The sequence below is a fragment of the Carcharodon carcharias genome (assembly GCF_017639515.1).
Source record: "Carcharodon carcharias isolate sCarCar2 chromosome 37 unlocalized genomic scaffold, sCarCar2.pri SUPER_37_unloc_1, whole genome shotgun sequence".
NCBI lineage: Eukaryota > Metazoa > Chordata > Chondrichthyes > Lamniformes > Lamnidae > Carcharodon > Carcharodon carcharias.
The window spans coordinates 82,147-107,094 of record NW_024470758.1 but is presented as its reverse complement, the minus strand read 5'-3'; the positions used below and the strand labels follow the sequence as shown (position 1 = coordinate 107,094).

General features: G+C 55.0%; 1 protein-coding gene across 1 annotated transcript in view; it reads left to right on the top strand.

The window, feature by feature from the left end:
- Positions 1 to 1,394: 1,394 nt before the first annotated feature.
- The window catches only part of LOC121274488 (EH domain-binding protein 1-like protein 1), a gene marked incomplete at its 3' end in the record, with an annotated part of 69,409 nt that continues 45,855 nt past the window's right edge, over positions 1,395 to 24,948 (top strand). The window contains exon 1 of the mRNA XM_041181827.1: positions 1,395 to 1,840. Within this exon, the coding sequence (XP_041037761.1) occupies positions 1,737 to 1,840 (104 nt within the window). The remainder of the gene's footprint in view (positions 1,841 to 24,948) is intronic.

The window sequence follows — 24,948 nt, the reverse complement described above, 5'->3', positions numbered from 1 at the left end:
TCTGGCAGCATCTGTGGAGAGAGAGAGAGAGAGAGACGGAGTTAACGTTTCGAGTCTGTATGACTTGAAAGAAGAGTCACGGAGTTCTGAATAAGAGTCATACGGACTCGAAACATTAACTCGGTTTCTCTCTCCACGGGCGCTGTCAGACCTGCTGAGTTTGTCCAGCATGTTCTGCTTTTGTTCCTCCTGTTTCTATATTGATGGGGCTGCTTTGCCCCGGCCTGTGGGTACAGTTGGTCTGTCCCTCTCTTGACTTCTCACACCAGGTCCTCTCACGGGCCTTCGTCTGCTGGATTACCTGATCATGGCCTGGGTTGAGTCGGTAGTTAGGAAGGCAAATGCCATGGGGAGAAGGCGGGAGAATGGTGGGGGGGGGGGTTGAGAAACTTATCAGCCATGATTGAATGGTGGAGCAGACTCGATGGGCCGAATGGCCTGATTTCTGCTCCTATGTCTTATGGTTAGAACTGGTGTGTGGGACAGTGTAGTGGTAATGTTACCAGACTAATAATCCCGAGGCCCAGGATCGTGGTGGGGGGGGGGGGATGGGTTCAAATCCCACCACATAGAGTCATAGGGGTCTGCAGCACAGGAAAAAGGCCCTTCAGCCCATCGAGTGTGTGCCGGTCAAACAAGTACCTAAGTATTGTAATCCCATTTTCCAGCTCTAGGCCTGTAGCCTTGTAGCCAAACGCTTCTGATGGAATTTAAACTCAGTTAATAAATCTGGAATTATAAAGCTAGTCTGTAGTGACTTTGAAATCATCATCGATTGTGTAAAAAAAACCCCCATCTGGTTCACTAATCGGAAGGAACCCTGCTGTCCTTACACGCGTGAATCCAGACTCCACACCCACGGCACTGTGGCTGACTGTTAACTCCCTCTGAGAGCCACTCAGCTGAAGGGGCATTTTTTGTGGGGGTGGGGGGTGGGTGGGGCAAGAAATGCTGGCCTTGCCAGCGACTCCCACATCCCGTGAAAGAAAAAAGTGTGTTGGGGGTGGGGGGGGGGGGGGGGAGGAATAAGGCGCTATATGAATGCAGGTTATTGTTGCCTGGTGTGTGTGTGTGTGTGTGTGTGTATCTCTCTCTCTCAGAGAGAGAGGTAAAAGGCTTATCTGGATCGGTGCTGAGTCTCTCTGAAGGGTGGTTTACATCAGTTTATGCAGCGGTGACACACATAAGGCAGGACTAAGGAAAGAGGAGGGGCAGAGCTAGACAGAGTGAGAGAGAGAGAGAGAGAGCGAGAGGGAGCTGGTCAGTTTGCAAGTCCTTTCTCAATCAAGAGATTGCAACTGTCGGGAAGGGAGCTGGGGAAATGAATTGCCTCTGTGGACATTGACAGGAGAAGCTTGGGGCTGGGGTCTGGGGGGGTTGGGGGGCGCGGTGTAGTGTACACCAGGCAGAACAGACGTGGACTGAATTCAGTGTGTGTTTCATTTCCTGACTTGGAGTAGCCCTGGGGGAACATTGACAAAAGTGGATTAGGTCTCTATTTGAAAAGTGTGACTGGGCTGCAGACATGTGATATATATAATTTCTTGTGAAGTTTGTTTGCAAGGCAACCTCCTGCTCTTACACCACCCCCACCACCACCCCCCCTCCTCCTCCACCACCACCAAACACAAAACAAAACTGTTTTCTCTCTCTCTCTCTCTCTCTCTCTGTGGTGGGTGTTTGGTTTGTTTACAGCCCGAGGGATTTTTTTTAGCTAAAAGCACAAGACACGAGAAATGACCTCGGTGTGGAAGAGGCTCCAACGAGTGGGCAAAAGAGCAGCCAAATTTCAGTTCGTCGCTTCCTACCAGGAGCTCGTAGTGGAATGCACCAAAAAATGGTGAGTCAAAAAGTTTCATTCTATCCGAGAGTTTCTCTCGCAAGATCGAGGAGAGGGAGCCGGAGGGGCAGGGTTCTGAGACTTCTCCTGCGACTGACTAGGGAGGGGAGAGGCAAACAGTTTAAGGAAGTGTAGCTGCCAAGTCCATTTCTCCTTTTGACACAAGCCTCCCCTCCTGGGGACCCGCGATGGTCTTGTTTTGCCAAAGCCAAAAAAAGATCGGACTTGTTACAATATATAAATATATATAAGGAGCAAGAATCGTTTTGTTTTTTTGTTTGAGCTGGGGGTGGTTTGGTACAGTCTTGCCTTGCAGCTGAGTTTGTTTTGTGTGTGGTGGGGGGGGGGTGCAGTAATCTATTTTATAATCAGTGTAAATCCTCCAGGAAGGGAGAGACAGTTGATCCCCTCTCCTCCCCTCTACTCTTCGTCGGCCCCTCTCCTCTGCCCCTCTCCTCTGCCCCTCAGTCATTGAGGCTCGGTGTGCCTGGGGTTTTGGGGCAATTATAGCCATGGCAGGGGAGAGATGATAGCCACTCTGCCTTGCCCCTCCTCTCAGTGTGTAGAGTCCAGCTCGCTCCCAGCACTCCTGTAACCCGAATGGGTGCGTTTATTTTTAAAATTAAGTTCATTACGACGTTGCTATGCACTTTGAGATCCCAGGGGGGGATAGCTGTGTGAAGCTTTCACAATGTTCCTGTGGCTGTGCCCTTTTGTGTTTGGGGGTTACTCGTCTGGGTGAATTCAGGGAATCAGTAGTCCGCAGGGTGCTGCACTCTTCCTACTTTACGCTCCATTCTCACCCACCTGGTGTTCGACAGGTAAAGCAGGCCCCGTCTTCTGTACTCCAGACCTTTACACAGCCTTTGTGACTGCTGACAGCTTTCATCTGCACAGTCCCCGAGCCAAGCTGCAGCTCCCTGGATCTACCCTCACCCTGTGCTGCCATGGCTCTGCGGAGTGGCAGAGAGAGATGGCGGCGCCCTCTGGCCTGCACTACAGTGCCTCCCACCGCCCCAGTCCCCCAATAACATCTCCAGGTTGCTGAGGCAGTGAGGGGGAGCTTTACTCTGTATCTAACCCCATGCTGTACCTGTCCTGGGAGTGTTTGATGGGGATGGTGCAGAGGGAGATTTACTCTGTATCTAACCCTGTACTGTACATGTCCTGGGAATGTTTGATGGGGACAGTGTAGAGGGAACTTTACTCTGTATCTAACCGCGTGCTGTACCTGTCATGGGAGTGTTTGATGGGGACAGTGTAGAGGGAACTTTACTCTGTATCTAACGCTGTGCTGTACCTGTCATGGGAGTGTTTGATGGGGACAGTGTAGAGGGAGCTTTACTCTGTATCTAACCCCGTGCTGTACCTGTCCTGGGAGTGTTTGTTGGGGACAGTGTAGAGGGAGATTTACTCTGTATCTAACCCCGTGCTGTACCTGTCCTGGGAGTGTTTAATGGGGAAAGTGCAGACGGAGATTTACTCTGTATCTAACCCCGTGCTGTACCTGCTCGGAGTGGGGTTGGTGGTACCTGTCTCTTTTAGTACTGACACCACCTATCCGATAGAGGACAATCAATTTGCATCTAAAAAATTAATACTTCTTTGAGGGCACAGATTAAAGTGTGGATATGGCACTTTTAGAAACATAGAAACTAGGAGCAGGAGGAGGCCATTCGGCCCTTCGAGCCTGCTCCACCATTCATTATGCTCATGGTTGATCATCCAACTCAATAGCCCTGCTCCCGCTTTCTCCCCGTACCCTTTGACCCCTTTCGCCCCAAGAGCTATATCTAACTCCTTCTTGAAAACATACAATGTTTTGGCCTCAACTACTTTCTGTGGTAGCGAATTCCACAGCCTCACCACTCTCTGGGTGAAGACATTTCTCCTCATCTCAGTCCTGAATGGTCTACCCTGTATCCTCCAGACTGTGGCTCCCTGGTTCTGGACTCCCCCCACCATCGGGAACATCCTTCCTGCATCTACCCTGTCTAGTCCTGTTAGGATTTTATATGTTTCTATGAGATCACCGTGCATGTTTCTCTGCAAGTTTCGTGGAAATGCGTTGTGTTGCAGCCCAGTGATTATTGACGGTATATCTTTGGTTGTAACATCACTATCTATGTGACTGAGTGATGCCAAATACTCCCAATGCCTGGGGAGAAGTGGGCTAGGAGGGTTGATTCGAGTGAACTGTCACACTAACAGCACCTTACAGCTCACCCTGCCCCTCTGGGACATCTCGAAACTGTTCATACGCTGTCAGTGCTGGTTAGAGAGGCTGTTGCTGTTGTTCGGAGGACCATTGGAACCTGGCACCGTTTACCACAACACTGAGCCTGAGGCCTAGATCCCCATTTAAAAGGGAATTGAGAACCCGTTGAGGAGGAAGTATAAAAATGGAGATGGGGAAGTGGGATTAGAGCAGGTTGCATCAGTTAACCATGTCCAGAGTCTTGGATCTTGTGTGTCTCCCTCATTATTGCTGGCCCTCGATCAGACCTTCCAGCATCACTGGACCCTGGGCCTTCATTGCTAGGCCTTGAACCTTCCCCCATTATCGCTGAGCCCAGGGGCTGCCTCCGGTATTAGTGGACCTTAACCTCCTAGTTGTCGATGGGCCTCAGTCCTCCCCCCCACCAACACCCACCACCCCCCCCCCACTCCCCCACCCCACCTCCCCTCCCCACTGGGACCTGGGCCTCTCTCAATATCACTAGGCCTCAGGCCTCTCCTGTTATCGCTGTGCTTTGGTCTCCTTTTCTATTATCAATGGGCCTCGAGCCTCCCTCGTTAATAATAGGACCTCCAACTGTGCCCATCAGACTTTGGGAAAGGGACACTGTGCGAGGGCAGCTTGCACATGCTTACAAATTCTTCAATTTGGATTGGGATTGTCATGAGGCTGCAACTCTGATCTTGGAGATCCCCCTTACATACTATGAAACAGGAAACAAACATAGATGAACTGGTCGGGCAGATAACAACTCTTCTCTGTTATCATGGAGACACATGGACCATCAGAAATGCTCCCTTCTTCATTCACTTACAGGATGTGGGCATCGCTGGCTGGGCCCAGCATTTTATTGCCCATCCCTAGCTGCCCCTTGAGAAGGTGGGGCTGAGCTATCTTCTTGAACTGCTGCAGTCCTTGTGGTGTAGGTACACCCACTGTGCTGTTAGGGAGGGAGTTCCAGGATTTTGACCCAGCGACAGTGAAGGAACGGCCGATATATTTCCAAGTCAGGATGGTGAGTGGCTCAGAGGGGAACTTGCAGGTGGTGGTATTCCCCATGTGTCTGCTGCCCTTGTCCTTCTAGATGGTAGAGGTCATAGGTTTGGAAGGTGCTGCTGAAGGAGCCTTGGTGAGTTGCTGCAGTGCATCTTGTAGATGGTACACACACTGCTGCTACTGTGCGTCGGTGATGGAGGGAGTGAATGTTTGTGGATGGGGTGCCAATCAAGCGGGGCTGCTTTGTCCTGGATGGTGTCGAGCTTCTTGAGTGTTGTGGGAGCTGCGCTCATCCAGGCAAGTGGGAAGTATTCCATCACACTCCTGACTTGTGCCTTGTAGATGGTGGACAGGCTCTGGGAGTCAGGAGGTGAGTTACTCGTTGCAGGATTCCCAGCCTCTGACCTGTTCTTATAGCCACAGTATTTATATGGCTGGTCCAGTTCAGATCCTGGTCAATGGTAACCCCCAGGATGTTGATAGTGGGGGATTCAGTGATGGTATTGCCATTGAATGTCAAGGGGTGATGGTTAGATTCTCTCTTGTTGGAGATGGTCATTGCCTGACACTTGTGTGGTGTGAATGTTACTTGCCACTTGTCAGCCCAAGCCTGGATATTGTCCAGTTCTTGCTGCATTTGGACATGGACTGCTTCAGTATCTGAGGAGTCACGAATGGTGCTGAACATTGTCCAATCATCAGCGAACATCCCCACTTCTGACCATATGATGGAGGGAAGGTCATTGATGAAGCAGCTGAAGATGGTTGGGCCGAGGACACTACCCTGAGGAACTCCTGCAGTGATGTCCTGGAGCTGAGATGATTGACCTCCAACAACCACAACCATCTTCCTTTGTGCTAGGTATGACTCCAACCAGCAGAGAGTTTTCCCCTTGACTCCAGTTTTGCCAGGGCTCCTTGATGCCACACTCGGTCAAATGCTGCCTTGATGTGAAGGGCAGTCACTCTCACCTCACCTTGGGAGTTCAGCTCTTTTGTCCATGTTTGAACCAAGGCTGTAATGAGGTCAGGAGCTGAGTGGCCCTGGCGGAACCCAAACTGGGCATCAGTGAGCAGGTTATTGCTAATGAAGTGCTGCTTGATAGCACTGTTGATGACCCCTTCCATCACTTTACTGATGATGGAGAGTAGACTGATGGGGGGTAGTTGGCCGGGTTGGATTTGTCCTGCTTTTTGTGTACAGGACATACCTGGGCAATTTTCCACATAGCCGGGTAGATGTCAGTGTTGTAGCTGTACTGGAACAGCTTGGCTAGGGGGTGCGGCAAGTTCTGGAGCACGAGTCTTCAGTACTATTGCTGGAATATTGTCAGGGCCCACAGCCTTTGCTGTATCCAGTGCCTTCAGCCATTTCTTGATATCATGTGGAGTGAATTGAATTGGCTGAAGACTGGCATCTGTAATGCTGGGGACCTCTGGAGGAGGCTGAGATGGATCATCCACTCAGCACTTCTGGCTGAAGATTGTAGCAAATGCTTCAGCCTTATCTTTTACACTGATGTGCTGGGCTCCTCCATCATTGAGGATGGGGATATGTGCGGAACCTCCTCCTCCAGTGAGTTGTTTAATCGTCCCTGACCATTCACGACTGGATGTGGCAGGACTGCAGAGTTTAGATCTGATCTGTTGGTTGTGAGATCGCTTATCTCTGTCTATCACTTGCTGCTTATGCTGTTTGTAACACAAGTATCCTTGTGTTATAGCTTCACCAGGTTGACACCTCATTTTTAGGTATGCCTGGTGCTGCTCCTGACATGCCCTCCTGTACTCTTCATTGAACCAGGGTTGATCCCCTGCCTTGATGGTAATGGTAGAGTGGGGGATATGCTGGGCCATGAGGTTACAGATTGTGTTCGAGTACAATTGGATAGGGCTGAGTGTCTTGCCAGGCCATTTCAGAGGGCATTTGAGAGTCAGCCACATTGCTGTGAGCCTGGATCCTCTTTGCCTGCCCGCTGTTTGCGTGGGTGGACTGCTGTCGCCATGCACTTTGACCTCAATGGCTGATCCTTGGGCTTGAGGGAACTAACCGGGTGTGTTGACAAACATCAGCGACAGTGCCATGCTGCTCCATGGTGCCAGGGTAAAGAAAGAACACTGCCACCCTATTGTCCTGGGGTGGGAGGTGGCGTTACTGACCCCCCACCCCCCCAGGGGCTGAATCTTCTTGCCCTCGTCGACAGAGCTCTGAGGCACTGGACAGCCCTCGTCGACTGCCCTCGAGGCCTACCTCAGCTGAGGGGATGAGGGCCTATGCACAGACCTGAGCTACACAGTCAGGGCAGTCACCAAACCTCAACGGGTGGTTCCAATACAGGCCCTGGGAGTTTTTGGCCACCAGAGATTGGCTCAGCTTAACGTCACTGGGCTAGTGACCCCAGAGGCTCGGACTAATGCTCTGGGGGACATGGGTTCAAATCCCATCAGGGCAGCTGGTGGAATTTAAATTCAATTAATAAATCTGGAGTTATAAAGCTAGTCTCAGTGATGATGACCATGACGACCATCATCAATTGATGTAAAAACCCCATCTGGTTCACTAATGCCCCCTCTTTACCCGGTCCTTACCCGGTCTGGGCCTACATGTGACTCCAGACCCCACAGCGATGTGCGTGACTCTGAAATGGCCAAGCGAGCCACTCAGTTTGAGGGCAATTAGGGGTGGGCAATAAATGCTGGGCCTCGCCAGCACATGCTGTGAAAGAATAACTTAAACTAAATTAACTTCCTGTGAGAGAAACGGCACCACTGACAGGGCAGCACTCCCTCAGCATTGGCACCGGGCGCACCCAGCCTGGCTTTTGCCCTCAAGCCTCGAGGGGTAGGGGATGGCAGTGATGGTCGAGCCAACAAGCCTCCACCATGATCAGTGGCCTCTGGGCCCAATCTGGGCATCGCCGCCTTGCTGCCTGTGAGATCTTGCTGTGTGTAAATTGGCTGCCTCCTTACCCGCTTTGCGACAGTGAATGCACTTCAGGGTTTGAGAAGAAAGGACTTTGTTGGCTGTGAAGCACTTTGAGACCTTGTGAGGTGGTGTCAGGTGCTTTCGAAATGCGGATCTTTCTGGCTCGGCGCCAAGAGAGCAACATGAGCAGAGTCAAGGTAGACATCATCGTTAGATTGGCAAGGACACGAGTAAACAGCCTATGGGATTTTACTCTCTGTCTGTATTCATGTCTCGCTCTCTTGCTAGTGTCTCTCGCTTGCACTCTCTCTCTCTCTCGCTTGCACTCTCTCTCTCTCACTAGTGCACTCTCTCTCACTAGCACATTCTCTCTCTCTCTCGCTAGCGCACTCTCTCTCTCTCGCTTGCACGCGCTCTTTTTCGCTAGCGCACTCTCTCTTGCGCGCTCTCTCTCTCTCGCTAGCGCACTCTCTCTGCCATGCACTCTCTCTCTCTCGCTTGCACGCTCTCTCTCTCACTAGCGCACTCTCTCTCTCTCGCACTCTCTCTCTCGCTTGCACGCTCGTTCTCTCTCTCGCTTGTGCACTCACTTGCGCGCGCTCTTTCGCTTGCGCGCTCTCTCTCTCTCTTGCTTGCGCGCTCTCTTTCTCTCGCTTGTGCTCTTTCTCTCTCTCGCTTGTGCACTCTCTCCCGCGCTTGTGCTCTCTCTCTCTCGTGGACTCGCTCTCGCTTGTGCACTCTCTCTCTCGCTTGCGCGCTCTCTCTCGCTTGCGCGATTAGCTCCCACTCTAGCTCTCTCGCTCTGTCGTTTGCACTCCCGCTCTCTCTATCTCTCGCTCTGGCGGTATCTTCTCTCCCTGTTGTCTCAAAAGAAAAGGGCTCCCCACAGTGATTGGCAGTTCCGAACTGGAGTCCCAGTTGCCAGGCCAGACCAGCAAACGGCAATGATTGATCAAGCGCACAGCATGATCCCACATGCAGGAGCAACCCACCCCAACACCCCAGCTCCCCGCCGACCCCGAGCAATCACTTCAGAGACGAAGGTTGGCCTCAGGAAGCCAGAGAGGAACCCTAGCCCTGAACGAAGCGGGAAAGACAGGAATAGTAAAACAAGAGAGAGAGAGAGAGGGAGAGACAGAGCCTGAGTGGTCAGTTTACATTTCAGAAATTCCCAAACAGCTCGAAGTAAAAGAGAAAGTCGCCTGAGACCAAATAGGGAAGAGTGACAACTGCTGCCAAGTATGAGCTGATCTCAGCCCCTGTTTCACCGCCAGCCTGCCCAGGAAGCTGATTTATATCGGATTCCCTGAGAATAATTCACTTTCCAACCTGGAGAGCACAGAAGCACCAAAAGTAGGAGGAGGCCCTTCACTCATCATGGCTCTTTTCCCAGCACATTGTACTTAGTCCCATTCTCTATCGAGGGAGCGCTGCACTGTCGGAGGGTCAGTACTGAGGGAGTGCTGCACTGTCGGAGGGTCAGTACTGGGGGAGTGCTGCTCTGTCGGAGGGTCAGTACTGAGGGAGTGCTGCACTGCTGGAGGGTCAGATCTGAGGGAGTGCTGCTCTGTCGGAGGGTCAGTACTGAAGGAGTGCTGCACTGTCGGAGAGTCAGTACTGAGGGAGTGCTGCTCTGTCGGAGGGTCAGTACTGAAGGAGTGCTGCACTGTCGGAGGGTCAGTACTGAGGGAGTGCTGCACTGTCGGAGGGTCAGTACTGAAGGAGCGCTGCACTGTCAGAGGGTCAGTACTGAAGGAGTGCTGCACTGTCAGAGGGTCAGTACTGACGGAGTCCTGCACTGTCAGTGGGTCAGTACTGAGGGAGTGCTGCACTGTCAGAGGGTCAGTACTGAGGGAGTGCTGCTCTGTCGGAGGGTCAGTATTGAGGGAGTGTGGCACTGTCGGAGGGTCAGTACTGAGGGAGTGCTGCGCTGTCAGAGGGTTAGCACCGAGGGAGTGCTGCACTGTCGGAGGGTCAGTACTGAGGGAGTGCTGCACTGTCAGAGGGTCAGCACCGAGGGAGTGCTGCACTGCCGGAGGGTCAGTAATGAGGGAGTGCTGCACTGTCAGAGGGTCAGTACTGAGGGAGTGCTGCACTGTCGGAGGGTCAGTACTGAGGGAGTGCTGCACTGTCGGAGGGTCAGTACTGAGGGAGTGCTGCACTGTCAGAGGGTCAGTACTGAGGGAGTGCTGCACTGTCGGAGGGTCAGTACTGAGGGAGTGCTGCACTGTCAGAGGGTCAGTACTGAGGGAGTGCTGCACTGTCGGAGGGTCAGTACTGAGGGAGTGCTGCACTGTCAGAGGGTCAGTACTGAGGGAGTGCTGCACTGTCGGAGGGTCAGTACTGAGGGAGTGCTGCACTGTCAGAGGGTCAGTACTGAGGGAGTGCTGCACTGTCGGAGGGTCAGTACTGAGGGAGTGCTGCACTGTCAGAGGGTCAGTACTGAGGGAGTGCTGCACTGTCGGAGGGTCAGTACTGAGGGAGTGCTGCACTGTCGGAGGGTCAGTACTGAGGGAGTGCTGCACTGTCGGAGGGTCAGTACTGAGGGAGTGCTGCACTGTCAGAGGGTCAGTACTGAGGGTGTGCTGAACATTTTGGGAGTGTCATTGAACCCAGGCCCCCGGGGCCTGCCCCCTCAAGCGGGTGTAAAGGGTCCCACGTCCCGTATTGGGAGAAGAGCGGGTGGGATATTAACCCGGGGCCCTGGAGCCACTGTTTACCCCTAGAGCAGCAGTGCTCAGAGTGACAAAAGGAGCAGTCACTTCAAAGCTAGGCCACATTTCACAGCCACTGTCTCTACCGGTGGTTAGAGAAAGTGTAAGTGGGTGTGCCTTTACACTGAAGGCGTTGTCACTTATACAACACTGTAAAGGTCAAAATAAATGCTGGATCATGCAGATATTTCCGGTAAATTCCAACTCATGGAGGAATCACTCCGGAGCGCTCCTGGAGTGACCGGGTTCAGGGAGGATATCTCGGCCTACGAGGGGGGCGGGCAAGGGAAGGGGCGGGTGTGTGTTGGGGGTGGGGGGGGGTGGGGGGTCAGGGGCGGGGTGAGGGTTGTGGGGGGGTGGGTGCACAGCGCAGAAAGGTGCCGGGGTGGTTGGGGGGGGGTTTGCTGAAGGGGTTAAATTCAGTCCGTCGGATGGAGCGCTCCGAGTCGGGAGTCCCTGGATTCGAGCCACAAGCTCCTCCGGAGGCTTCAGCTCGTAATGCAGGCCGACCCTGTCGGTGCAGCACTGTCAGAGGTGCCGACTGTCAGGCAAAATGGCGGCTGTATGGCCCTCCACAGCCTGCCCCCTCGGGTGGGTGTAAAAGATCCCACGGCCACTAGTGGAAGAAGTGTGGGGTGGGGGGGGGGGGTGGGCAGCGGGGAGGGAATTCTCCAGCCCCCCCCCCTGCCCCCCACCCCACCCAACACCCCCTCCCCGTAAAAACAAAACCTGATGACCCGATGGGCCGTTACCACGTTGCTGTTTGTGGGATCTTGCTGTGCGCGAGCCGGCCGCCCCGTTTCCTGCATTGCTCCGCTCCGAAAGCGCCCTTTGGGAACACGTCCTGAGGTGGCGAAGGGCGCTACAGAAATGCAAGTTTCATCTCCGCTTCCCACCCCGCCCCACTCGCCGTGGTAACTGGGAGTTCCATCGGGGCAATGGAGACGATGATTTAGATTCCCAGGGCGATCCCGTTGTGTGGGGGTGTGGGGGTGTGGGGGGGGTTGCGGTAGGAAAGGGGGAGAACTTTGACCTCCGGCTGACCTTCAACCTTCCTCTCGCCCTGTTGTTAACGTTATGGGTTTCGGGCAGCGGGAACCGCCTGTTCCCAACCCCGAAACAGACCCGAGGCGGTTTCCCGGACCCCGGGAGGGAGGCCGGAAATGGAAGGAAAGTGCTAGAAGCTCTCTGCCTTCAAGCTGAGGGGGCCTTGCTCCAGGGGTCAGAGGTTAAGAGTCCCAGTGCTGGAGATCGCTCTTTCCAGGGTTGGGGGTTGAGGGTCAATGGAGCGAGACCCATGGATCGACGTGGATGAGCCACAACACAATCGAGTTCAATGTCCACCCAGCTTAAATTCTTGAAGGTTGATTGTTTGTCAAGTGGCTGATTCATTCTCAGATGTTTCATTTATGAGATATCTCACTCACCCCTCCCCCTCTCTCTATTTCTCTCTCTCTCCCTTTTTCTCTCTCTCTCGCCCCCTCCCTTTCTCTCTTTCCCTCCCTCCCTCCCTCCCTATCTCTCTCTTTCTCTCTTCCTCTCCCACCTTCTCTCTCACTCTTTCCTTCCCCCGCTTTCTCTCCCCTTCCTTTCCCCTCTTTACCCCTCTCCCCCTTTTCCCCTCTCTCTCTTCCCCCCTCTTTTTGTCCCCCCCTTCTCTCTCTCTGTCCCTCTCTCTCTGCTCTCTCTCTCTCTGCCCTCTCTCTCTTCCCGCCTCTTTTTGTCCCCCCCTCTATCTCTCTGCCTCTCTCTCTCTCTGCCCCTCTCTCTCTGCCCCTCTCTCCCTCTTTCTGCCCCTCTCTTTCTCTCTCTCTCTGCCCCTCTCTCTCTGCCTCTCTCTCTCTCTCTGCCCTCTCTCTCTGCCCCTCACTCCCTCTCTCTGCCCTCTCTCTCTCTCTGCCCATCTCTCTCTCTGCCCATCTCTCTCTCCCTGCCCCCCTCTCTCTCTGCCCCTCCCTCTCTCTCTCTCTGCCTCTCTCTCTCTCTCTGCCTCTCTCTCTCTCTGCCCCTCTCTCCCTCTCTCTGCCCCTCTCTCGCTCTCTCTCTTTCTGCCCCTCTCTCTCTCTCTGCTCTCTCGCTCTCTCTCTTTCTGCCCCTCTCTCTCTCTCTGCTCTCTCACTCTCTCTCTCTGCCCCTCTCTCTCTCTCTGCCTCTCTTGCTCTCTCTTTCTGCCCCTCTCTCTCTCTCTGCCCCTCTCTCTCTCTCTGCCTCTCTCACTCTCTCTTTCTGCCTCTCTCGCTCTCTTTCTGCCTCTCTCTCTCTCTCTCTCTGCCCCCTCTCTCTCTGCCCCTCTCTCTCTGCTCCTCTCTCTCTCTCTGCTCTCTCGCTCTCTTTCTCTGCCCCTCTCTCTCTCTCTGCCTCTCTCGCTCTCTCTTTCTGCCCTCTCTCTCTCTGCCTCTATCGCTCTCTCTTTCTGCCCTCTCTCTCTCTCTCTGCCTCTCTCACTCTCTCTTTCTGCCCCTCTCTCTCTCTCTGCCCCTCTCTCTCTCTCTGCCTCTCTCACTCTCTCTTTCTGCCTCTCTCGCTCTCTTTCTGCCCCTCTCTCTCTCTCTCTCTCTCTCTGGCCCCTCTCTCTCTGCCCCTCTCTCTCTGCCCCTCTCTCTCTCTCTGCTCTCTCCCTCTCTCTCTCTCTGCTCTCTCGCTCTCTCTTTCTGCCCTCTCTCTCTCTCTCTGCCTCTCTCGCTCTCTTTCTGCCCCTCTCTCTCTCTCTGCTCTCTCCCTCTCTCTCTCTCTGCTCTCTCGCTCTCTCTTTCTGCCCTCTCTCTCTCTCTCTGCCTCTCTCGCTCTCTTTCTGCCCCTCTCTCTCTCTCTGCTCTCTCCCTCTCTCTCTCTCTCTGCTCTCTCGCTCTCTCTTTCTGCCCTCTCTCTCTCTCTCTGCCTCTCTCGCTCTCTTTCTGCCCCTCTCTCTCTCTCTGCACCTCTCTCTCTCTCTGCCTCTCTCGCTCTCTTTCTGCCCCTCTCTCTCTCTGCCTCTCTCGCTCTCTCTCTCTGCCCCTCTCTCTCTCTCTGCCTCTCTCTCTCTCTCTCTCTGCCCTTCTCTCTCTCTCTGCCTCTCTCTCTCTCTCTCTCTGCCCCTCTCTCTCTCTCTGCCCCTCTCTCTCTCTCTGCCCCTCTCTCTCTCTCTGCCTCTTTCTCTCTCTCTCTCTGCCCCTCTCTCTCTCTCTGCCTCTCTCGCTCTCTCTTTCTGCCTCTCTCGCTCTCTCTCTGCCCCTCTCTCTCTGCCCCTCTCTCTCTGCCCCTCTCTCTCTGCCCCTCTCTCTCTCTCTGCCCCTCTCTCTCTCTCTGCCCCTCTCTCTCTCTCTGCCCCTCTCTCTCTCTCTCTCTCTGCCCTCTCTTTCTCTCTCTCTCTGCCACTTTCTCTCTCTCTGCCTCTCTCTCTCTCTCTCTGCCCCTCTCTCTCTCTCTGCCCCTCTCTCTCTCTCTCTCTCTGCCCCTCTCTCTCTGCCCCTCTCTCTCTCTCTGCCCCTCTCTCTCTCTCTGCCTCTCTCTCTCTCTCTGCCCCTCTCTCTCTCTCTGCCCCTCTCTCTCTCTCTCTCTCTGCCTCTCTCTCTCTCTCTGCCCCTCTCTCTCTCTCTGCCTCTCTCTCTCTCTCTGCCCCTCTCTCTCTCTCTGCCCTCTCTCTCTCTCTCTCTCTGCCTCTCTCTCTCTCTCTGCCCCTCTCTCTCTCTCTGCCCCTCTCTCTCTCTCTCTCCGTTACACTCCCGCTCTCTCTGCCCCTCTCTCTCTCTCTCTCTCTGCCTCTCTCTCTCTCTCTGCCCCTCTCTCTCTCTCTCTCTGCCTCTCTCGCTCTCTCTTTCTGCCTCTCTCGCTCTCTCTCTGCCCCTCTCTCTCTGCCCCTCTCTCTCTGCCCCTCTCCCTCTCTGTGCTCTCTCGCTCTCTCTCTCTGCCCCTCCCTCTCTCTCTCTGCCCCTCTCTCTCTCTCTGCCCCTCTCTCTCTGCCCCTCTCTCTCTGTGCTCTCTCGCTCTCTCTCTCTGCCCCCTCTCTCTCTCTCTGCCCCTCTCTCTCTCTCTCTCGTTGTGCCCCTCTCTCCCCCTCTCCCCCCCAACCCCTCTCTCTACCGAGATGCAAGGCCATCCTCCTCTCCTGAGGGTGCTGACTCTCGCTGGGCCACGGGTCCAGGAGACCAGCTGCTCCCCCTGCTCCCATTCGGGCCTGAGCTGTGGGGGTGAGCGAGGGCTGGAAGCAAAGCCTGCGGCCTCCCCCTGCCCTCAGGCGCAGAGGGGGGTTCGGGTTGGGTTAGCCAGCAGAGAGAGGCAGACTCGGCTGCAAACACCCCACGAGGTAACACCCCCCCCCCACCCCCACAACTGCTGACCCCAGGAAACACCGGGGTATTCACCCTTGACGGGGAGCTCCACGGAGCGGACACACACACACACACACGCACAGGCAAGGCAAGCGAGTGGCTGTGGCCTGTGATTCTGGTCGGCCCCAGACCAGTGCTTAATGGTGAGGAAGCAGGAGACAGGCCAGAAAAGGACACAGTCTCCTGGAGGAGACTAACCTTGGGAAAAGGAGAAGGCAAACATTGCAAAAATTCAGGGGGAATGGAGTATAAAAGTCGGGGAGTCTTGCTACAACCACACGGGGCGTTGGTGAGACCCGCACCCGGAGTACAGTCTGCAGCTTTATTCTCCGTACACGTACTGGAGGCAGCTCAGGGAAGGTTCACTCGGCCGATTCCTGAAGGGAATTATCTTACGAGGAAAGGTTGAGCGGGTTGGGCCTATAATCCATTGTTTCGAAGAATGAGAGGTGATCTTATTGGGACATAGAAGATTCTGAGGGGACTCTGCCAGGGTGGATGCTGGGAGTCTGGAACGAGTTGGGGGGGCACAATTTCAGAATGAGGGGTCTCCCATTTAAGGCGGAGGTGAGGTGGAATTTCTTCCCTCAGAGGGTCGTGAGTCTGTGGAATTCTCTCCCCCCCGCGTGCAGTGGAGGCTGGGTCACTGAATATATTCAAGGCTGAGGCAGACGGGTTTTTGATCGACAAAGGGGATCGAGGGTTATTTTGGGGGGCGGGGTACAGACAGGAAAGAGGAGTTAAGACCACAATCAGATCAGCCGTGATCTTGTTGATCAGCCTCGAGGAGTCGAATCCTCCTGCTCCTATTTTCTTATGATAGAACCATAGAAAAGTTACAGCACAGAAGGAGGCCATTTGGCCCATCTTGCCCATGCCAGCCCCAGGACACCCAGGTGCCCTTTCTAATCCCACCTCCCTGCACCCGGCCCACAGCCCTGCAGCTGACAGCACTCCAGGTGCAGATCCCGGTACTTTCTAAAAGCTCGGCGGGGCCGCGTAGCTATGGTCGAATGAAGTGATAGGCCTAGCCCTGAGGCTTCAGGCCTGGCTAGGCCCCAGGCGTCCCCGCTAACCTCCCCCAGTCCCTCCCAAACTCCTCTGCATTCACGAACTGTTAAACTGTTCCCTTTGGCCACACCTGCAAGAGCCACCTGAGTTTCCGATGAAGGACCTCACGATGGCGGTAACCTTCCCAAGGCCACCGGCCCGTCCTCCAGAATGTGGGCAAGTAAGGCCCGGCGGTTATTACTCAACCCTGGGGTGCCATTTGGAAGCTGGGCCGCTGCAGAATGGTACCAGAACTAGGGGGTGCCAAAGAGAGGCCTGGTGTAGGGCAGGCAATACCCAGGCTTTAGTGATCCGGGTAGGCCTTTACAACATGGAGGCTGCTTTATCACCAACGTGTGGCTTCTGCATTGTTAGTGATGACCCAGGACCACCAGAGTATAAACATATGACTCCGAAAGTCACATTCTCTCATCACCACTGTTCCCATTAGCTGATGGTATCAAGGATGATAGGGGGGGGTGGGGGGGGGGGGGGGGGGGGGGGGGGGGGGGGGGGGGGGGGGGGGGGGGGGGGGGGGGGGGGGGGGCGGGGGGGCACAGATTTTGGGTAAGTTGGGGAATGTGAGGAGGAACTTTCTTTTAAACTCTTTGGATAAGCATTTATTGCCCATCCCTAACTGCCCTTGAAAACGGTATGGCTTGTTCTGCCACTTCAGAGTCAACCATGTTGCTGTGGGGAACAGCAGATTTCCTTCCCCCAGAGGGGGTATTAGTGGACCAGAGGGGCATTAATGGACCAGAAGGGCTTTTTCATGACCATCCATCAACAACGGTCATCGTTAGACTTTTTAACTCCAGGTTTTCATAGAATTCAAATTCCGGCAATGTGGGATTCGAACCCGGGTCCCCCAGAGCGTTACTCCATGTCTCTGGGTTACTGGCCCAGTGATAGTACCACTGCGCCACCTCCTCCCCAGCGAGAGGCAACGCCCTGGAACTCCCTGCATGGGGGGGAGGGTGGAAGCGGAGATGATGAATGATTTTGGAAAGACATTGGGTGGGCGCTCGATCATCACAAAAGTGGCCACATTTCATTAGACCATAAGACGGAGGAGCAGAAGTGGGCTATTCGGCCCATCGAGTCTGCTCCGCCATTCAGTGAGATCATGGCTGATCTGATAATCCTCAACTCCGCTTTCCTGCCTTTTCCCCATAACCTTTGATTCCCTTACCGATTAAAAATCTGTCTATCTCAGCCTTGAATATACTTAAGGACCCAGTCTCTACAACCCTCTGCGGTAAAGAATTCCACAGATTCACTACCCTCTGAGAGAAGAAATTCCTCCTCATCTCTGTCTTAAATGGGCGACCCCTTACTCTGAGATTGTGCCCTCTGGTCCTAGACTCTCCCACAAGGGGAAACAACCTCTCAGCATCTACCCTGTCAAACCCCCTAAGAATCTTATAAGTTTCTATAAGGTCACCTCTCGTTCTTCTAAACTCCAATGAGTACAGGCCCAACCTACTCAACCTCTCCTCATAAGAAAATCCCCTCCATACCCGGGATCAACCTAGTGAACCTTCTCTGGACTGCACCCAATGCCAGTACATCTTTCCTTAGATAAGGGGACATGAACTGTTCACAAGTTGACCGGGAGCGAGCCTGAGGATGAGACAGGCGCTGTCAAAACGCAAGGCTCCCTCCCCCTCTGCCTTTGCCGACCAGCCGGGAGGGTGGGGGGTGGTGGGGGGGGAGCGGGGGGAGCGCCCTGTTTAGTTTAGTTTAGTTTAGTTCTGTTTCTCGTCCGAAGCGCGGTCGCCGTGGTGATGAGGAGGGGAGCACAGCAAGATCCCGCTCGCTAGGGCCATTGCCAAACGGGCTGGATCATCGCGCAATGCTCCATGGCTGGAGGTTAAAGATCCAGCGAGGGCAGAGGGCTGTGTGGTGGGGGTGGGTTGGAGTGGGGAGGGTGGGGGTTAGATGTCCTGTGAAATAAGGCTGTGGGGTGGTTGGGGGGGGTCAGACAATGATTGTTCACTTGGCGCAAACCTCTCCCGGATTAAGCAAGGCTGCTCTCTATAAATAGCAATCTCACAGGAAGCAGCTGCCGAACAGAGAATAGCCTCCCCTTCGAACAGCAACTCATTCCCTCAGCGTCTCCGTCTGAAAGCAGAAGGGTGTAGGGAGGGGGGAGGAATCAGACTGCGGACGTCAGGAGACCTAGGCATGCTCCCCACCACCTCCCCCCCCCACCCCACCCCCAACCCCGGCTCCCAAGTGAATTTGACCCAGCCATGCGACTAAGTGAGGCATCACAGCGTGTCCGGCCTCGTTTTCCCCACCTTCCACCCACCCAACCACCCCCCCTCCCCACCCCACACCCCCCACTCCTCTTCCTGCACCAGCTCACGCTCCAGAAAGGAGCCGCAGGCACAAGGAGGAGGCCGCTCAGCCCCTCGAGACCGCTCCCAGCGTCCAGCCGAACCAGGGCTGATCTGAACCCCAACTCCAGCTCCAACCCGCCTCGGATCCCACAGCCCTTAACCCACCCGAAACCCACCCCTCTCGGGGCTGAACTTTTCAGGTGCCCCCCCCCACCACCAGGTCTCCGCAACTTTCTCGGGGGGGGCGGTGAAGAGGGGGGAGAGAGAGAGAGTTCCGGATTCCCACTCCCCTCTGAGTGAAGACACGCTTCCTGACATCGCCCCCGAACGGCCTGGCTCTCGTTTTAAGGCCCTGCCCCTCTTGTCCTGGACTCATCCCCCACCCCTCCCTCCCCCCGAGGGAACAGTTTTTCTCTATCGACCCTCTTGAATCCTTTAATCATCTTAAACCCCTCGATTAGGTCACCCCTCACACTTGTACACTCGAGGGAATACAAGCCTCGTCTGTGAGGCCTGTCCTGGGAATTTAGCCCCCTTATCCCTGGTGAATGTGTGCTGCATTCAACTCCCTCCACCCCTCCCCCTCCCCTACCCCCTCCCCCACTCCCACATCCACCTCCCTCCACCCCTCCCCCTCCCCCACTCCCACATCCACCTCCCTCCACCCCTCCCCCCTCCCCCACTCCCACATCCACCTCCCTCCACCCCTCCCCCCCTCCCCCACTCCCACATCCACCTCCCTCCACCCCTCCCCCTCCCCCTCTCCCACTCCCACATCCACCTCCCTCCCCCCCTCCCCCTACCCCACTCCACATCCACCTCCCTCCACCCTCCCCCTACCCCACTCCCTCCATCCACCTCCCTCCACCCCTCCCCCTCCCCCACTCCCACATCCACCTCCCTCCCCCCCTCCCCCCCTCCCCCACTCCCACATCCACCTCCCTCCACCCCTCCCCCCCTCCCCCTCCCCCCTCCCCCACTCCCACATCCACCTCCCTCCACCCCTCCCCCTCCCCCTCCCCCCTCCCCCACTCCCACATCCACCTCCCTCCACCCCTCCCCCTCCCCCCTCCCCCACTCCCCACTCCACATCCTCCTCCCTCCCCCCTCCCCCCCTCCCCCACTCCCACATCCACCTCCCTCCACCCCTCCCCCTCCCCCCCCTCCCCCACTCCCACATCCACCTCCTCCACCCCTCCCCCTCCCCCCTCCCCCACTCCCACATCCACCTCCCTCCACCCCTCCCCCCTCCCCCTCCCCCTCCCCCACTCCCACATCCACCTCCCTCCACCCCTCCCCCTCCCCCTCCCCCTCCCCCACTCCCACATCCACCTCCCTCCACCCCTCCCCTACCCCCTCCCCCACTCCCACATCCACCTCCCTCCACCCCTCCCCCTCCCCCTCCCCCTCCCCCACTCCCACATCCACCTCCCTCCACCCCTCCCCCTCCCCCACTCCCACATCCACCTCCCTCCACCCCTCCCCCTCCCCCTCCCCCTCCCCCACTCCCACATCCACCTCCCTCCACCCCTCCCCCTCCCCTCCCCCTCCCCCACTCCCACATCCACCTCCCTCCACCCCTCCCCCTCCCCCTCCCCCCTCCCACATCCACCTCCGTCCACCCCTCCCCCTACCCCACTCCCACATCCACCTCCCCCTCCCCCTCCCCCTCCCCCACTCCCACATCCACCTCCCTCCACCCCTCCCCCTCCCCCACTCCCACATCCACCTCCCTCCACCCCTCCCCCTCCCCCACTCCCACATCCACCTCCCTCCACCCCTCCCCCTACCCCACTCCCACATCCACCTCCCCCTCCCCCTCCCCCTCCCCCACTCCCACATCCACCTCCGTCCACCCCTCCCCCTACCCCACTCCCACATCCACCTCCCCCTCCCCCCTCCCCCTCCCCCACTCCCACATCCACCTCCCTCCACCCCTCCCCCTCCCCCACTCCCACATCCACCTCCCTCCACCCCTCCCCCTCCCCCTCCCCCTCCCCCACTCCCACATCCACCTCCCTCCACCCCTCCCCCTCCCCCTCCCCCACTCCCACATCCACCTCCCTCCACCCCTCCCCCTACCCCCTACCCCCCTCCCCCACTCCCACATCCACCTCCCTCCACCCCTCCCCCTCCCCCTCCCCCACTCCCACATCCACCTCCCTCCACCCCTCCCCCTCCCCCTCCCCCACTCCCACATCCACCTCCCTCCACCCCTCCCCCCCTCCCCCTCCCCCTCCCCCACTCCCACATCCACCTCCCTCCACCCCTCCCCCTCCCCTCCCCCCTCCCCCACTCCCACATCCACCTCCCTCCACCCCTCCCCCTCCCCCACTCCCACTCCCACATCCACCTCCCTCCACCCCTCCCCCTCCCCCACTCCCACATCCACCTCCCTCCACCCCTCCCCCTCCCCCTCCCACACTCCCACATCCACCTCCCTCCACCCCTCCCCCTCCCCCTCCCCCCTCCAAAGGCCCCGAGGTGCGGGGCCCCAGGGCTGAACCCAGTCACTCCAGGCGAGGGCCCTGACCAGAGGCACCAGCGGATTGAGAGGGAGCCACGGCCCATTTGCCCCCTCCAGCCTCCCCATTTCCTTCCGGGGTACTGAGGCCAAGGAGCTTGACGTAACCCATGGCCTCAACCTGGAGTCTCCCCGATGCTGCGGCCCGGGGGTCACTGCGCGCAGCCTTCGCAGAGGAACAGCCGAGAGTTAGGACAATGGTCGCGGGCTAAAGTTGTGAAGAGAATCTTTCATTTGTGTAGCACCTTTCACCGCCCCGGACTGTGAGATGCGCTCTGGGAGCTAGCGCTATGGAGTACTGTTGAACTTTGCTTTTAAACGGGTGTAAGTTTGATGTTGAGAGAGACTTGGCCTGTACTCACACCAGGAACACAGGAAGTTATCCTGTAGGTGCAGCAAGTGATCAGGAAGGTGAATGGTGGGTTGGATTTTATTGCAAGGGGAGTGGAACACGAGAATAAGGAAATCCAGCTGCAGTTGTACAGGGTCCTGGTCAGGCCACATCTGGAGTACAGTTGTGAGGAGCACACGCTCTGTCTCTAGTTCCACTACTCCATGTGTCACAGTGTATATTTCAATGATTTCTCCAGCCGGCCGTACAGCCCAGAGTGCTTTACCCAGGAATCTCAGAATGACCACTCATTCCCCAGGATCCTTCAATACACAACAACAGTTTTAGTTCATGACAAAACCAGACTTGTAGAGTAGAAAGACACAGCTTATTAATATGTAGTATGAAATATGAAAGTTTAATAATCACTCTTTCTAAATACCCTAACTCTCCCTCTCTCTCCCTCACACACACACACACACACACACACAAACTGACACGCGCACTCACACATGCACTTTCTTTCACACACGCACATACTCTCTCTCATGCGTGCGCTCTCTCTCTCTCTCCCTCACGCTCACTCTCTCACACTCTCTCTCTCTCACACACTCTCTCTCACACACACACTCTCTCTCTCTCTCTCTCTCACTCACACAAACTCTCTCTCACTCACACACACACTCACTCACACTCTCTCTCACTCACACACACTCTCACTCACACACACTCACTCACACTCTCTCTCACTCACACACACACTCTGTCACTCACACACACTCTCTCTCACTCACACACACACTCTCTCACTCACACTCTCTCTCACTCACACACACTTTCTCTCTCTCTCACTCACACACTCTCTCTCTCTCTCACTCACACTCACTCACACATACTCTCTCTCACTCACATTCTCTCTCACTCACACTCACTCACACATACTCTCTCTCACTCACTCTCTCACTCACATTCTCTCTCACTCACTCTCTCTCACACTCTCTCACTCACACATTCTCTCTCACTCATACACTCTCTCACTCACACACTCTCTCTCACTCACAGTCTCTCTCACTCACACTCACTCACAAACACAATCTCTCACTCACACACACACTCTCTCACTCACACACACTCTCACTCACACATACTCTCTCTCACTCACACTCACTCACACACACTCTCTCACTCACACTCACTCACACACACTCTCTCACTCACACACACTCACTCACACACACACACTCTCTCTCACACACACACACTGTCTCACTCAAACACACACTCTCTCACACACACTCTCTCACTCACACACACTCTCTCACTCACACACACACTCTCTCACTCACACACTCTCTCTCACACACACACACTCTCTCACTCACACACACACTCTCACTCACACACACACTCTCTCACTCACACACACACTCTCACTCACACACACTCTCTCTCACACACACACTCTCTCACTCACACTCTCTCTCTCACTCACACATTCTCTCTCACTCACACACACACTCACTCACACACACTCACACACACACTCACTCACACACACACACTCTCACTCACACACACTCTCTCTCACTCACAGTCTCTCTCACTCACAGTCTCTCTCACTCACACACTCTCTCACTCACACACACTCTCTCTCACTCACACACACTCTCTCTCACTCACAGTCTCTCTCTCACTCACTCACTCACACACACTCTCTCACTCACAGTCTCTCTCTCTCACTCACACACACACTCTCTCTCACTCACACACACACTCTCTCACTCACACACACACTCTCTCACTCACACACACACTCTCACTCACACACACACTCTCACTCACACACACACTCTCACTCACACACACACTCTCACTCACACACACTCTCTCTCACTCACACACACACTCTCTCACTCACACTCTCTCTCTCACTCACACATTCTCTCTCACTCACACACACACTCACTCACTCACACACACACTCTCACTCACACACACACTCTCACTCACACACACTCTCTCTCACTCACACACACACTCTCTCACTCACACTCTCTCTCTCACTCACACATTCTCTCTCACTCACACACACACTCTCACTCACACACACACTCTCACTCACACACACACTCTCACTCACACACACTCTCTCTCACTCACACACACACTCTCTCACTCACACTCTCTCTCTCACTCACACATTCTCTCTCACTCACACACACACTCACTCACTCACACACACTCTCTCTCACTCACAGTCTCTCTCTCACTCACACTCACTCACACACACACACTCTCTCACTCACAAACACACTCTCTCACTCACACACACACTCTCTCACTCACACACACACTGTCTCACTCACACACACACTCTCTCACAGTCTCTCTCTCTCACTCACTCACTCACACACACTCTCTCTCACTCACACACACTCTCTCACTCACACACACACTCTCACTCACACACACTCTCTCACTCACACACACACTCTCTCACTCACACACACTCTCTCTCACTCACACACACACTCTCTCACTCACACTCTCTCACTCACACTCTCTCTCTCCGTCACACATTCTCTCTCACTCATACACTCTCACACACACACTCTCTCTCTCTCTCACTCACACTCTCTCTCTCACTCACACACACACTCTCTCTCACTCACACACACTCTCTCTCTCTCTCTCTCACTCACTCTCTCTCTCGCTCACACTCCCTCTCACTCACACATTCTCTCGCACTCACACATTCTCTCTCACTCACACACAAAATAAGGATGTAGAGAAATTCTGCCAAATGGTTAAAAGTCAATGGTTCAAGGGAAAAGGATAGATGATGGAGTCCTTGAAATGGTGCCTGGGTTGTACGATTGGTTTCTCAGCGCTGATCCACAAAACAGTCGAAGACTCTTGCGCTACCTTTCAGCCGGACTTCGAGGAAAACTTGCAGTCAGTCAATTTCAAAACGTAGAGCGACTTTGGGGCAACTCCCATTTGCTTTTTGCTTTGGCCTGGGTCAGGAGCTTCAGGAGCTGCTGTCTTCGTTTCTCAAGCAGTTGATCCTTCTCGTTTCTCCCCCCAGAGCAAAAAACAGCCAATCCGCTTTTAAAACACTGTTTTCCAAAGCCATAAACCACCATGTGACCCTTTTGTGAACTGTCCACTGGGGGTCAAGGGCTCTCCAGCTTCTTTAAAACTGCTCAATTGCCTTTTCTTGAAAAATGCTGTCTTTCCCAGGAACAGCAGCAACCAGAGGCCTTGCATTAACCCTTTAAGGGACAGTGCCTTTTAAAACCAAACATTCCAGAATGTTCTTCGTCCTTGATGATGAACTATATTCCACGATTAAAGCGTTTGTGACACTGTTACAGTTATTGTCTCTACATTATATTTATAAATATTAATATACTTAATATTATATTAAGTATATTAATATAAGCAAGGATAGTCTTGTACTGGAGACGGTACAGTGAAGGTTCATTAGATTGGTCCCTGGGATGAGGGGGTTGTCCTATGGTGAGATGCTGAGTAAATTGGGTTTATATTCTCTGGAGTTTATAAGATGAGAGGCGATCTCACCGAAACCTATAAGATTCTGAAGGGGAAGAGGGGCTGTGGGAGTCGGTGGGTTTACAATGAGTATTGGTGGACAGTCTATCACCAGAATTGG